This window comes from Manihot esculenta, chromosome 2 (genome assembly GCF_001659605.2).
Source record: "Manihot esculenta cultivar AM560-2 chromosome 2, M.esculenta_v8, whole genome shotgun sequence".
Classification (NCBI taxonomy): Eukaryota; Viridiplantae; Streptophyta; class Magnoliopsida; order Malpighiales; family Euphorbiaceae; genus Manihot; species Manihot esculenta.
Genome location: NC_035162.2, coordinates 316,469 through 331,129, shown reverse-complemented (window position 1 = coordinate 331,129; position 14,661 = coordinate 316,469). Strand labels below are relative to the sequence as shown.

The 14,661-nt window shown below is 32.1% G+C and overlaps 2 protein-coding genes across 2 annotated transcripts; both read left to right on the top strand.

Moving 5' to 3' along the window:
- The first annotated feature begins 1,326 nt into the window (after positions 1–1,326).
- Positions 1,327–4,139, top strand: LOC110607553 (methionine gamma-lyase). Its single transcript, XM_021746691.2, has 3 exons — positions 1,327–1,843; positions 1,929–2,330; positions 3,437–4,139. The coding sequence occupies exons 1-3, from the start codon at positions 1,462–1,464 to the stop codon at positions 4,033–4,035; spliced, it is 1,383 nt and encodes a 460-aa protein (XP_021602383.1). The 5' UTR covers positions 1,327–1,461; the 3' UTR covers positions 4,036–4,139.
- Positions 4,140–9,735: 5,596 nt separating this feature from the next.
- LOC110609846 (flocculation protein FLO11) lies at positions 9,736–13,666 on the top strand. Its single transcript, XM_021749669.1, has 9 exons — positions 9,736–10,050; positions 10,310–10,352; positions 10,430–10,514; positions 10,604–10,649; positions 10,727–10,825; positions 11,029–11,097; positions 11,178–11,445; positions 11,706–11,836; positions 11,945–13,666. The coding sequence occupies exons 1-9, from the start codon at positions 9,736–9,738 to the stop codon at positions 13,664–13,666; spliced, it is 2,778 nt and encodes a 925-aa protein (XP_021605361.1).
- Positions 13,667–14,661: the final 995 nt, after the last annotated feature.

The window sequence follows — 14,661 nt, the reverse complement described above, 5'->3', positions numbered from 1 at the left end:
GAATATAATTAAAAAATTATATATATTTTTTAATATATATAAAAAATAAAATAAATAAAAATAATTAATATTTTTTTAAAAACCTTAATTAAAGCTTTGTTTTTAATCAAATCTGCCGCTTTATATAATTTAAGTAGTTATGTTTTTAAAAAGATATCAATAGCAAACAATTTTTAAAGTTTACACAAAATTTTGAAAAGTAAATCATTTCCCCCATATCAGACCAACAAAGTCTCACTTCCCTTCAGCTACATGATGTAGAACGTTGTATGTGTCCCATTTTAGGACCAAGTTCGTACTAATGCTGTGTACATCTGTCTGTCTGTGCACACGTGTTATACCATAGAGTTCCCTTCTATTTGGAGGTCTTTACCAAATGCAACAAGACTTTTCTAATTTGGACCTCTCTGTTTGGAGCCTTGCATGTGCGTGTATTATAAATAATTTATGATTATTTGGTATATAAATAACTTCATTAAATACTAAATTCATAAAATAGAATAAATTCACCCTATTACCATGATTTTAGGATATTTATTTAGCATAATTATAATAATTATCTTTTATTTTTTCATAATTATAAAAGATTTATTTCACATAATTATAAATTTTTTTATTTTTTCATAATTATATGAGATTTATTTGGCATAACTACAGAATCTCTTATAATCATGCTAACACATCATTAGTGAATTTTCTTATTTAAAGAAATTAATATTAAAATTTTATTAATTAAAATAATTATTTTATTTAAAAATAAATTTTTAATATAAAATGGAGATATATGTAAAGCTATATTAAATACTAACATATAGCTTGAATTCTTATTTTTAAAAATAAATAATTAATAAAAAATTATGTTAAAAATAAAATAAAATAAAATAAATTAAGGTTATAATTATCTATTTACATTTTAACTATTTTGTAACAAAAGATAATATTTTAAGATAGATGAAAAAATGTAATATAATGTTAAATTAGGAAAAATGCATAAGCATAAAAGGGTATCTAGAATATTTAAATCACCAACTCTATTAATGTTGTAATTGTTAAGATAATAAATAAATAAATTATTTAAATTCTAATTAGTTTGAAACTTTGGTAAGATATGGCAGAATGTATAATTAATTTACGTCCAAACTGGAGCCGGGCCGCCGCTGCGAGGACTTGGCGAGAAATCCAAATCGTATTCCGTCATTTTCATTTTCTTCATCCCAATTAAATATGAATACTAAGTGCAGGAAACGTCCAGATTCATTCTACTTTATTTAGCTATTCCAAAAGACATATATATAATTGTCTCTCCTTTGTATATACCCATTCATTCCAGGTTGAGCCCCACCCAATCCCAATCGCCATCTCCATCTCCATCTCCTTCCTTTATTTTACGTTTCTTTCTCATCATTTGCTATTCCTTTCTCTTTTATCATTACATAATCACAATCTTGTTTGTACTTTGCTATGGCTGACAGCAAATCCCATGCTTTTCTTTTAACTGGGAAGAAGAGACCCAGCCAGGATGACTTTGAGGGGGACGACATTTTTCTTGCCAAGAAATCTTCGCACTTGTCTTCTGACGTCCCCTACAGTGATGATCCCCTTGCTGCATTAGCAGCCACACGCCATGAGTTCGGTGAACATGGAGGCGTTAACATGTCTATCGAGGCCTCCGCCACCTTCACTGTCATGGAGCCTGAGACTATGGGCCGCATGTTCTCTGGCGAGCTCGGCCCTGATCGGGATTTCTTCATCTATAGTCGTCACTTTAACCCCACTGTTTTGAATCTTGGCCGCCAGATGGCTGCTCTCGAAGGAACAGAGGCCGCTTATTGCACTGCTAGTGGTAAATTAAACCTCATTAATAATTTCTTTCAGTTTAATTTAGAAGTTATCAGATCATAAGAACTGAAAGGTTGATATTTGGACAGGTATGTCTGCCATATCTTCGGTGTTATTACAACTTTGCAGCAATGGAGGACACGTGGTTGCTCCGAGGAATCTATATGGTGGGACTCACGCACTATTGAGCCATTTCTTACCAAGGACATGCAACATAACGACAACGTTCGTTGAAATTGGAGATATAGATATGGTGAAAAATGCCATAATTGAAGGCAAGACCAAGGTGTTATACTTTGAGTCCATGTCGAACCCTACTCTCATCGTAGCTAACATACCTGAACTCAGCAGAATAGCCCATAAAAAAGGTGTCGTGGTGGTTGTGGACAACACATTTGCACCCGTGGTTCTGTCTCCAGCACGTTTAGGGGCTGATGTGGTTGTGCATAGTATTTCCAAGTTTATCAGTGGTGGAGCTGATATAATTGCAGGTATATATTTGATTTTGATGAAGTGATATCTCAATTACTCTATAAATTACCTTTAATTAGGGAAACTTAAGGACATTGATTTGTGTAATAATATAATAAATACAAGGATAAGAGACACAGCCAGAGCGGAAGTTTTTTGGGTTCATATTGAATGTAGATTGTTGAAATGGGATTTGTGGGTGAACCTTTTCCTTTTGAACTTTGCAAGGTGAAGTTGAGAGCAACGCCCCCACTAATTACCATTATTTTAACTTCACTTGTTTTTAGTTAGGCACAGACGGGTACGAGAATGATGATGGGTCAGGCATTTTAGGTATTCAATTTGATCGAATTTTAATATAAGTTTGAATGTGGGTAAGAGAATGATGATAGATCGAGTATTTCGGATATTCAATTTAATCGAATTTTAATATGAATTTGGATAGTTATAATTGAATTTTAAAAATAATAAATATTAATATTTTAAATTTATTTAAATAAATAATTAGTTTAATATAAAAATATACATTTTATAATAATATTAATAATTTTTTTATATATTTTCTTTTAAAAACTAAAATTTAAATATTTTATAGAAATATTAAATTTTTTAAATAAAAATTATTAATAAAAAATATTTTTTATATAAATTATTAATTAAAATATATAAGACTAAATAAATTTAATTTTTTTTGAATAATATGAAATTTAAAATGAATTTAAATAGTTTAGATTAATTTTTAGTTGGATTTTAAATGAGTTTAGATATTATTAATATAATTTTTAAATTAAACTTAAAATAAATTAAAATATTATTAATATAAATTGAATCGGTAACTTTGACTAATATTTTATCTACTACTCTATCCGTTTTATCTACTACTCTATCCGTTTTATATCCCTAAACGCCTAAACGGATGCACAGTCACTCATGTGGCTTTAGTTTCTTCCACGAGATCTTAGTTTGATGTTTTCTTTTGTTTTTTCTTTAGAGAAATCAGTAATGTGTCCTTGTTTTGTTCTGTGGTGTCCTGTTTTCTTTTGTGCGAGCGTGCAAAATTGATGATTTATTTCATTGATTTTTTTTTACAAAAATGATTGTTTATTAATTAAAATGGAATTGGAAGGTGCTGTTTGTGGGCCGGCCAACCTTGTGAACTCTATGATGGACCTTCATCAAGGGACTTTGATGCTTCTTGGACCTACAATGAATGCCAAGGTGGCTTTTGAGTTATCAGGGAGGATTCCTCATTTGGGTCTCAGAATGAAGGAACATTGCCACCGAGCAATGGAATTTGCAACCAGAATGAAGAAACTAGGCCTCAAAGTCATATATCCAGGTCTTGAAGAGCACCCGCAGCATGAGCTCCTGAAATCTATGGCTAATAAGGAATATGGGTTTGGTGCACTTCTCTGCCTTGACATGGAGAAGGAGGAAAGGGCTAACAAGTTGATGCACCACCTGCAGAACTTCACCCAATTTGGATTCATGGCAGTGAGCTTGGGTTATTATGAGACTTTAATGTCAGTCTCTGGTAGTAGTACCAGTAGCGAAATGAGTGCAAAAGAAAAAGAGTTAGCAGGAATCTCACCTGGCCTCATCAGGATGTCTGTTGGGTACATAGGTAATTTGGAGCAGAAATGGAGCCAGTTTGAGAAGGCACTTTCAAGAATGCAAGACTCGATCTTCACCAACAAGAATTCAGTATCTTCTATTTTGAAATAGCCTTCCCTAATCCTGCATTCTACAATTATAAATCAATGATCTTTGTTAAATATGCATGTACGGTGTCAAACTTGGAATAATTAAAACATGATGTATTTAGAAAATCCGCCTGGTTAGGAATTATATATATTACCACAATTTTACATAAATATATTTGTATATAATGATAAATTAATATAAATGAGAGGATATCCTAGAATATTTAAATCACTAACTTTTAATTTGACAACTGTTAAGATAATATACTAGCTAATTGTTTAAACTTTAATGATTGAATTTATTTTTGTGGCTTAGTTAGACGCTTGATGAAGTGTGTGGAATGAAATGAGATTTTATTTGATTTAAATTGATATATCTTTTTAAGTAATAATTTAATTAAATTAAAAATAAATTATTTCTTCTTTATCAAGATAAAAAAAGCTGAAAGTCTAAAAAAAATATTAAATCAAATAGATACGAATTTAATATTTATCGAATTAAATTATTTTTAATTAAACAAAATCTTAAGAATATGATTTCCGCCTCCACGGAAAGTTGGAGGACCTAGCAAACAAATTGTCTTTCATCTTCTTAATTACCTTCATCTATTAAATATGAATACTAAGGGTATGAAATGTGGAGAATAAACTATTTATGGAGTAAAATTATAATAAAATTTATATAAAACTTATTAATTTAGATTATTTTTGGGGGGTAAAAGTAGCTTTGAATAATGAAAAACAGAAAGCAACATCTTGATCAAAAAATAGAGACACTAATGCTGATGGTGGGCTTGTGATCCAACCATGCAGCAACCCAATGAGCTGATCTATTAGCCACTCTGGGTTGATATTGACATATTGCAAGGTGATTGGAAATGAGTTTTGTCACTGCCGAATATCATGCAATAATACAGCATGGAGTTCCATTGATGTGAAAAAAAAATATTTTTGAGTTAAATATATACCACCATTACGATAAAATTAATAACGGATCAAATATTTTTGAATATTTGATTTAATTAAATTTTAGTAAGAAAAATTTGATTAATTATTAATTAAAATATATGTGATTAATTAAATTCGAATTTTATTCAAGTAATAATAATCGAATTAAGACAAATTCAAATATTTTTAATATAAATCGAGTTTGAATTCGGTTAGTTTAACTGTTTGTATGTACACTATCCATTTATTTTCCAAGCTATGATTGATAGCATTTTTCATTAATTCAAACTTAAATTATTTTATTCGGTTAAATGCATAATTTATTTGTTTTTGTATAGAAACATTAATTAGTTTATACATGGCACCCTTACATCCATAAAACATTAAACTAGTGGACGTCTCTTATAGGACATAGAAATGTAAAGGAATTGTTTGTAGTTTCCTAGCTAGAGTCATTCATTTATATGGATCCCCTTATCCATATGATACTAACTCATCTAGATAACTGTAAATGTTAAAAAGACAAAAGAAGATCATACACAATTTGTATTAGTGCAATATGGACAAAGTTTCTTCCATGTAAGGCAGCTTTCACCAAGTACCATTGCTGTCCTTCTCTCCCGTGCAGTTCATGTGTTCTTGGCTTCTTCTTCCTGTGTCGACTGTTATTTCTTTTTCTTGATCCAGATGCAGATGGGATTAATTAGTTTCAAGACACCTATTGATGATGCATTAAGCGTGAGTGGATGGATGCAAACAATTGTAGCCCACATACTTAACTTTCTTGATCTAAAAATCCCCCACACTTGTATTGCTGTCTTATGCTATGAAAAAGTGAACCTTCAAAAACCATAAAAAAAAAAAAAAGAAAAAAAAACTGATTTTTTCTATAAATTATATATTTTTTTATAAATATTCTCTGTACCCAAATATATATACTCGGCTAATCAAAAATACTATATATGCATTTTTAAATCTTTAAGGTACTAAAGACTTTAGGGTGTTATTGACAAGAATTATTTGAAACTTCAGAAAAGAAAGCAGAATTCATTACTAGTGAACTCTCTTTCTCTCTCTCTATTTATTTAAATCAATCTACCTAATCTGTCTTAATGTCCTCTGTCAATTGCCACATAAATGTTTTTCTCTCTCACTTCTGTATTTATGTATGTTAACAAGAATATATTCACCCACTTTTAGATTCCATGCTTCCAAAGTGCATCATTTTTCATTTGGCATTGGCATATCTTGCTGCTACTGGTTTTTCTGTTGCACAAATTGCTTTGGAAAGATTGTGATATTTGCCTTCTTTTCATAACATGTGATCGTGGGTTTGGGAACAAAAGCCTGCTGGCAGCTACATCTTAGGAAAAATTGAGTTTTGCAAGAATATATTTGAAATAATAAAAAAAAGGTTTTTAAATACTTACATAATTTTGCTGTATAGTGTAGGACTGTTCACCAATTAGTTTTCAAGTTTTTGGTTGGATGTTCCAACTTAAAGCAGCATTCAATTCAACAATATATTTATTTCCATCTTTTCACCACAGCATGTATCTTTCTTCTGTTTGTTCTTGTACCTACAATATTACATTTGACATTTTTTCTTCCGTCCAAACATGTTTTTCAGATAATAGTTCTGGAGAATGGGAAGGTTGTTGAGCAGGGACCCCATGAAGTTCTATTGACCAGGGCAGGAAGATATGCACAGTTATGGGCACAGCAAAATAATACCGTGGATGCCATTGATGCAGCTATTAAATTGGAGGCGTAAGTGTTATCTTCCTCTCTAATCAACCCTTTTACCTCTGTCCTGGTGCCATAAAAAGATAAGTGTTGACTCAGCCTTTTATTTTTGTGCGCAAGCCTAGGCACCGGAAAACTAGATGGGTGCCTTTTAGGGGGTTGCATCCCCAGAACAGAGTCCAAACGGGCAACATTTATCATACCTTGGAAGAAAAGAAGCAACAGAATGCTACATAAGAAGAAATTTGGAACAGAATGGTGAGATGCACATAAGCTCCACAGCTTGATCAATAGCATACGTAAAAAAAACTTCAGATCAAATTTTATGTCCCATGTCTTTTTTCTGGTCCTTTGGTTGGATGCCAATGACGCTGGAGACCGATGAGATGAATTTATTTCTCATCATTGTTATATAGTGTATATCTAATAACTTATAAATTTTGTATCACAAAATGATTTTTAGACGTTCTAGAGTGCGAGTAATTCCAGATATGCTGACTTTAGCTTTTGTGCATGGTACTATATATTGATTTCTTAATAAGAGCAAGTTTCTTTCACAGTATATCATGCTATTATGCTTGGTTGTACATTCCTTAATAATCTTCCATGCATCAAATTAGAAGCAGCTGCCATAAGGGGTTGGTATTTGCTCATTTGGAATGCAGCTGCACTAGCTTTAGCAGTCTGCATACAACGCAATGAGCGTCCATATCATTTTCTCCACTTGTTATTTGCTCTTCGATATCAGCTAAGCATGCACACAGATTTTCACTTCTTTACCAAATTGTCTTAGACTAGTGATTCAACGTAGCCGTTTTGGAAAATGCTTAGTGCTTAACTTGGTAACTTTGTCGTGTCAATAAAGACATTACCTTATGCGTTGGCATTTTGCCAAATGTCTAGACAATTTCATATCGAACCAAATAGGAAGTTACTGGCGCCTGAATCACCGTACAGTTGTCAAATTGATCATTCCACATAACACTTACCATATCACAGACGAGGGTGTGCAGAATCTCAAATTTAAATGCATAACCGTAGTGATGAAGATGATGATGTATTGTAGATATCTTTCCATATTATGATATTAGGTAAAAGGGCTGCATAAGAGGGGAGAAGGAATGGAGATTTTGCCGGTTATGGAAGATAATCCTATCATACCGTCATAGAAGTGTTAGGTTGCATTCACCTTCTTGATCTTGATCTTCTTGTTGGTAAGAGAGTCAATTGGTTAATTGTCTTCATTTGATTTCTTTGAACAAGATTTGTGCCTTTGTTTGTTTACTGCAGACTTTCTTGTGTGTGTTTTTCCCCTATATTCTGTGGTTGCTTTGGCTATCTTCCTCAGATGATGTTTATGTCATGTTTGTTGTATATTTTTGGATGACCAAATCTCTTTGGTCTCATATGCTCTTTTCTAATATATATATATACACACTTTTTTTTAAACCTTTTCTTTAAGATCAAGCTTTGATTTGATTATTTAATATATATATATATATATTTTCTCTTCACAGTCATGCTTCTGTTTGGGAAGGAAATTGTTGCTATCCCCTTTTGTAATTAAGTTTAGTTGGAAAAAGCTCTCTTAACTGTATGGAAAAAAATGGGTACTATTATTTTTTTTTATGACAAAAAATATCTCTGTAAGGTAAAATACCTTGAATTTAAGGTTTAAAAAAAAAAAAATCAGTTTCAAAGGAGAGATTGGCTTCTAGAGATCTTGCAGAACAAATAGATTTTCTTGTCAAATCGGTACTATATAGGACATGATTCTATTAGTTCATCGTTTTTATAAGAAAAGCACAGTGATTTTTTTTACATTTCATGAGGTTTAAGCTTCTCATAAGCCCCATTTGGAGTAGGGCCACTGTTTCTCTCTCTAAGGTGAAAAAAGTGGGGCCCACGGTGTAGCTCATGCATTTGCTTTTCTATTTTTAATTTAAAAATAATAATAATTTTTGTTAATCCTCTAACAATTGTGTTTTATGTTTATTGTTTTGTGTTGTGTGTGTTTATATAGCTTTAGTTAAAGATCAGCTCAAATGAAGTAACAAAACAAAACGTAAGAAACTAATGTTGTAGTTTTTTTCTTAGATTTAAGAGTTCTTGAGTAATTAATATTTGTAATTGATGGAGATTTTAATTTTAAAACTTTATAAAATTTAATTAAATTTCATATATTTAATTCGAATAAAAATTATAATTCAATTCCTATAATTCAATTTTTAGAATTCAATTCTTTAAAATTGATTATAACTAAAACTATTTTTTCTCTTTTAAATTCAATGAAATTTAAAATAAATTCTACAAAACTAATTTTGAATCATTTTTTTATTACATAAGTATTCAAGACATATAAATTTATTTTATATTTATTAATATATTGTTAATGGGTATGTATATGTTTGGCCACTGTTATAAATTTATTAAATACAAATTTTTTTATAAGAACAGAAATTAAAACTTTTTAATTTTAATAAATATAAATTTTTTGAATCCCTCCTCTAAATTTTATTAATTTAAACTATTTAAATTCCTTCTAAATTGAATCATTATTATCCGATAAAATTCAAACAGTTTAGTTTTATATATTTTAATTAATAATTTATATAAAAAATATTTTTATTAATAATTTTTATTTAAAAAATTTAATATTTTTAAAAAATATTTAAATTTTAATTTTTAAATAAAAATATATTAAAAAAATTTATAAAAATTATTATAAAATATATTTTTATATTAAATTAATTATTTATATAAACGAATTTGAATAGTGGATATTCAAATTGATTAAAATCTGGGTATTATTTTTTAAATCTTCTGAACCATTTCAAATCTAATTATAATTATTTAAATTTATCTTATTAGAGTTGGATCGGATTGGGTATCTGCCGATCCTATACACTCCTACAATTTAATAAGAAAATGAAAATCAATGAATTTAAAATGGTAGCAAGTAAGAATTATGTGGAATTTATGTTATATCAAATAATAAAATTGGATCCATAATTTAATTAAATTCCGCATGAGTAGAACAGTAACAGTGAAGCATTTCCAATTCCCAAGCAGTATGGCTTTTAAACAACTTGACTTTGTGTATGCAATGCAATTGCAGTTTTTGAAAAGTAAAAAAATGGTGAAGAAGGAAGAAGCATCAGGAAGTAGAAAGAGTGCTAGACTCTGTGCACTGGACGAGAAATCTCGCATACTCTCTGTCCAAAAACTGACAAAAGCTAGTTCATCATCACCACCACCAGCAGCAGCTGCTAGAAGGAGAGGCCGCAAGCGAAAAAGTCTCCAAGCAGTCGTCACTCATTCTGTTACTGCCTCTCCTCCACAGGTCTTTTCATTTCCTTGTATTATATTTGTTGCTCTTTTTAGCTGCTGACTACGCTAAATAAATTTATGTTTATAGTCATTCTGATGCATAAATAGGAATTAAGCATTACATGTCCCATGCATCATTGCTTTTAATTAAATCAAGCTATATTAGCCACTAACTAATGCTTAAGTTCAATAATGGCTTTTACAACTAATTATCTATAATTATTTTGCTTAAATAGTTCAACCATACTTACATATATTTAGCTGTAAAATAGGAAGGAGAAGAAGTAAAACCTGAAGATAATGCAACAGAAGCTGGTGAGTTGAAAACATAAGCATAATATGATCTTGTTTTATGAGTTGTCAGTTGTAATTTATTTGCTTTGTTGTCCAAGAACAAACTGAAAATTCGCTGTCTCTGTCTCTGCAACGGATGCCAACCAAAGAGGCATTGGAGTTTATCCTTGACATACTCCAGAGGTACTCTATTTTTTTAATACTATTTTGTATATGATGTTAATATAACAAAAAAAAAAAAAAAATAACATAATTTTGTTTTTCTCTCATAGGAGAGACCCCCAAGAAATCTTTGCACAGCCAGTTGATCCTCAAGAGGTTGCCACTGCTTTTACTTGAAACTCCAGGACCATGAAAAAATTTACTTAAACTCATTGTTTTTCTTCCTTGGCTAGGTGGTTGGCTATTATAGCATTATTAAAGAGCCAATGGATTTCGGCACAATGAGGGCTAAACTTCAAGAAGGGCTGTATACAAGTCTGGAACAATTTGAGGTTTATTTCATTTCCTCACCCCTAAATAAATAATAAAAGCATAATGTATGTCTGTATTTATGTCCAAGTCTAAGGATATTATCTTCATTAATTCTGAATCAACATTAGTACAACTCTCATTTCCCTAGAATAATCTTTCAGCTTTAATGTTGTGCAAAAAAGTTCACATTAATGACCTTTAACTTCCTTGAATTATCGTGCAGCGTGATGTGTTTCTCATATGCAGCAATGCAATGAAGTTCAATTCTTCGACAACAGTATATTATACAGCGGTAGGCTGATCATTTGTTTTTCAAGCCTGCTGCTTCATTCAGGAATATATGTCTGTTAACATGAACACTGTTTGTTTCAGGCTAGAGTTATAAATGAAGTGGCTCAGAGGCTTTTCCATGCTTTGAGAACATCACCTGAAAGCTTTCAATTGGAGTACTCGCGAACAAGACGCCGCCCTGGTACTAGGAGACCACTGAAAGCTGCTGGAGGTTTGCACTCTAGGTCTGCTAGAAGTGCTAGATACAAAGCTGGTGTTTCCATTAATGATCCATCTCACAAGAGAACTACCCATTCTTTAACCCAGTTCAAGCCTTATATTGGCAAAACAAGTTTCGGCATTATTCCTGGTAAGATCATAAAATAATCAATCTCTTCCACTATATATAATAATATATTTTAATAAATAATTTCTTTTATGTTTAATACGATTATAATTTTAGCGGTGCATTTTATCAATTGCAAAAAGTAAGTAAACCGTTCTCAAGCCATTGTTATTGAGTTATAGCTTCTCAAGCTACTAGTTCAATGACTTGAAGTGGATGTTGTTTTATTTGTTTTATAATGAAGTAAACTCATAAGACAATGTATTCTTGCTTGATTTCAATAGTGACGGATGATGGGGAATCAAGTGAATCTGCAAGTGAGAGGCGTATGACATATTTGTCTCAGAATTCGTCGCGCACTGAGAGTGAGAAGCTGGTTTCAACCGTTTACAATGCTCCAAAACCTGTGGTCCAAGTAAGTTTTTCATAGAGAGACAAGAATCTGATTATTTTATATCATTATTTATTTTTTCTTTTTTATCCTTAAGCATATGCTGATTTGTTTATGCGGATGAATGCCTAGGTTTCAAATGCAGGTGCTGAATATGTTGATAGTCTAATGAAGTTTGTTGAAGATCTGGGACCAGCAGCTCAAACTGTTGCCAACAAGAAACTAGGAAAACTTCCAATTGAAGCTCCAAATGTTCCTTCCTGGACTTCAACTCCAGTGCCACCTTTTGGCAGTACTGCTGACAGTCTACTTCCTTCACCATCTGCCCACCAGAATCCTGCTTATCTCACTGGTGGTCAAGTGCCTTCCAATGCCATTTCTAACCCTCTTGGCTCCTACAAAGAAAAGACGGCCTCTACTGATGGAAGAGAAGTGGTCCCTTCTTACAACAGTTCAACTGGAGCAAAGCCTCAGACCAATGATGGTGGCCTCATTGATTACAATTTGCTTGGAGGTCAGGGTTCTACCAAAATCACTAACACAGATGCCTGTGCTTCTTCCTCTAGTGACAATATAGACCTCTTATGTGCAACTCTCATGCAAATTGCTGCTATGCAAAATCGAACTAACCATGCTCCATCAGGTACTTATTTTCCTCTTACAGGACATGAAGATGTTCCTCCTGCTCAATCATCTAAACTCAACAATGCTTCTCACTCATGGATGCTAAATAGCCTTTCCCAGCCTACAAGCTTGCCGTATCAAACTAGTACATTTTCAAGTACTAGTAAAGCCGCCAGCTCCAGCTCTTTGAGTGGATTTCCGAATGGAGCAGGGATGAGCACTGCTGCTTCAGCTGCCACTGCATTAGACCTACTGGACTGGAAACAATCAGAAGCAACATGGGGTCTGCCGGCTATATGTGATCTTCCTGTCTTGCCTGCACAGGCTAACAATCAGATGCCAAAAACCCAGAATGTGTTCATGCAGCAGCCAGCACAAGTTCCATCCACAGAGGCTAAGAATCAGATCCCAACAGCCCAGAGTGTGTTCATGCAGCAGCCAACACAAGTTCCATCAACCCAGGTTAGCAATCAGAGCCCAGTAACCCAGAGTGTGTTCTTGCAGCAACCAGCACAAGTTCTACCAACACAGGCTAAGAATCAGATACCAACAACCCGGAGTGTGTTCTTCCAGCAACCAGCACAAGTTCCATCAACCCAGGCTAGCAATCAGATTCCAGCAACCCGGAGTGTGTTCTTGCAGCAAACAGCACAAGTTCCATCAATCCAGCAGGCTAACAATCTGATCCCAACAACCGAGAATGTGTTCATGCAGCAGCCAGCACGAGTTCTATCAACACAGGCTAAGAATCAGATCCCAACAACCCAGAGTGTGTTCTTGCAGCAAACAGCACTAGTTCCATCAACCCAGGCTGGCAATCAGATCCCAACAACCCAGAGTGTGTTCTTGCAGCAAACAGCACCAGTTCCATCAACCCAGGCTGGCGATTATCAGATCCCAACAACCCAGAGTGTGTTCTTTCAGCAAACAGCACCAGTTCCATCAACCCAGGCTAGCAATCAGATTACAAAAGCCCAGGGTGTGTACTTGCAGCAACCAGGACAAGTTCCATTAACCCAGCAGGCAAACAATCTGATCCCAGCAACCCAGAATGTGTTCATGCAAGTTCCACCAACTCAGGAAAAACAAGTGTTCAATGCAACGAACTTTAGTGGAGGAGCAAACCCCCAAGGTCATCAGGCAGAGTCCAGTACTCAAAGCTTTTGGAATGCTTTAAGAGCTTCCTTAATGGATAACAAGAATGTGCCTGATCTGGACCTGCAACTTTGAGCTTAATGCCTCCATGGCAGCATGCCCTGAATAAGAGAAGAGGACATCTTCCTTTGCTTGCTTTTAGCAAGAATTTATCCTTATGGTTATGTTTGAAAAGATTTTGGGAAATGGCCTCTGGCCTGCTTTTAAAACTTGGTGGATGCTAAAGACTATTTTGTTTCCTGAAAATGTTTGAATAATTCTGGAACGTGATTGCCTGCTGCACCCGGCATCAAATCACAAACTGATTTGGTTTTAAGTTTGTATGTTTGGTTTTTTATTGTTTTGTTTTAGTAATATTTATGTTTTTTATTTTCAAAATCATATTATGAAATTTTATGGATTATAAAATTTTTAATTAATTTACTTATATGGAATTATTCAATATTTTAATTATATTAATATGATACAAGAATTTAATAAATTTGACTGGTTAGATTGATTTGTGTTTAATTATTTATTATTTATGTTACTTTATTATATAATTAAATATGATTTAAGTTCCAAACTTTAACAATTCTACTTCATTGTAATTATTGTTATTGAATAAAAGAAATTAAATTGAAGATTATATTTTGAAAAAAGATGATAGTTTATGTGAATCTATTGAAACAATTTTACTTTTTATAAATATATTCATTTCTTTTGAAATAAAAAGTTTTGTAAGAATTTAATTGAATTGAATTCTTTAAAATTTTTATTTGAAATAAAAAAATTTAAAATTTGAAAATTTGAAAATTTTTTATATATGAAGATGAAATCATGAATTCTATTATGTTTTTTTTTTCAATTTAAAATATCTTGAAGCAAGTATATATAAATTCTAATTTAAATTACAATTATAATAATATTAATTAACCAACTCTATATATGAAGTATTATAGTATACAAGTATTATTGAAAATCGATAATATTAATTTATATTTATATCCCATTGTTTTAGTAAACAAAATTTATATAAATATTTAATTAAATACATCATATACTCTACTGCCATTTTTTTCTCAATTTAT

What these genes read in the sequence shown, in the direction of transcription:
- LOC110607553 (XM_021746691.2), top strand. Translation starts at nt 1,462, where the DNA reads ATGGCTGACAGCAAATCCCATGCTTTTCTTTTAACTGGGAAGAAGAGA. An exon ending in CGCTTATTGCACTGCTAGTG is followed by an intron (nt 1,844 to 1,928) that starts GTAAATTAAACC and finishes ATATTTGGACAG; the next exon opens with GTATGTCTGCCATATCTTCG. An exon ending in TGGAGCTGATATAATTGCAG is followed by an intron (nt 2,331 to 3,436) that starts GTATATATTTGA and finishes TGGAATTGGAAG; the next exon opens with GTGCTGTTTGTGGGCCGGCC.
- LOC110609846 (XM_021749669.1), top strand. Translation starts at nt 9,736, where the DNA reads ATGAGTAGAACAGTAACAGTGAAGCATTTCCAATTCCCAAGCAGTATG. An exon ending in ATCCTTGACATACTCCAGAG is followed by an intron (nt 10,515 to 10,603) that starts GTACTCTATTTT and finishes TTTCTCTCATAG; the next exon opens with GAGAGACCCCCAAGAAATCT. An exon ending in CAACAGTATATTATACAGCG is followed by an intron (nt 11,098 to 11,177) that starts GTAGGCTGATCA and finishes TGTTTGTTTCAG; the next exon opens with GCTAGAGTTATAAATGAAGT.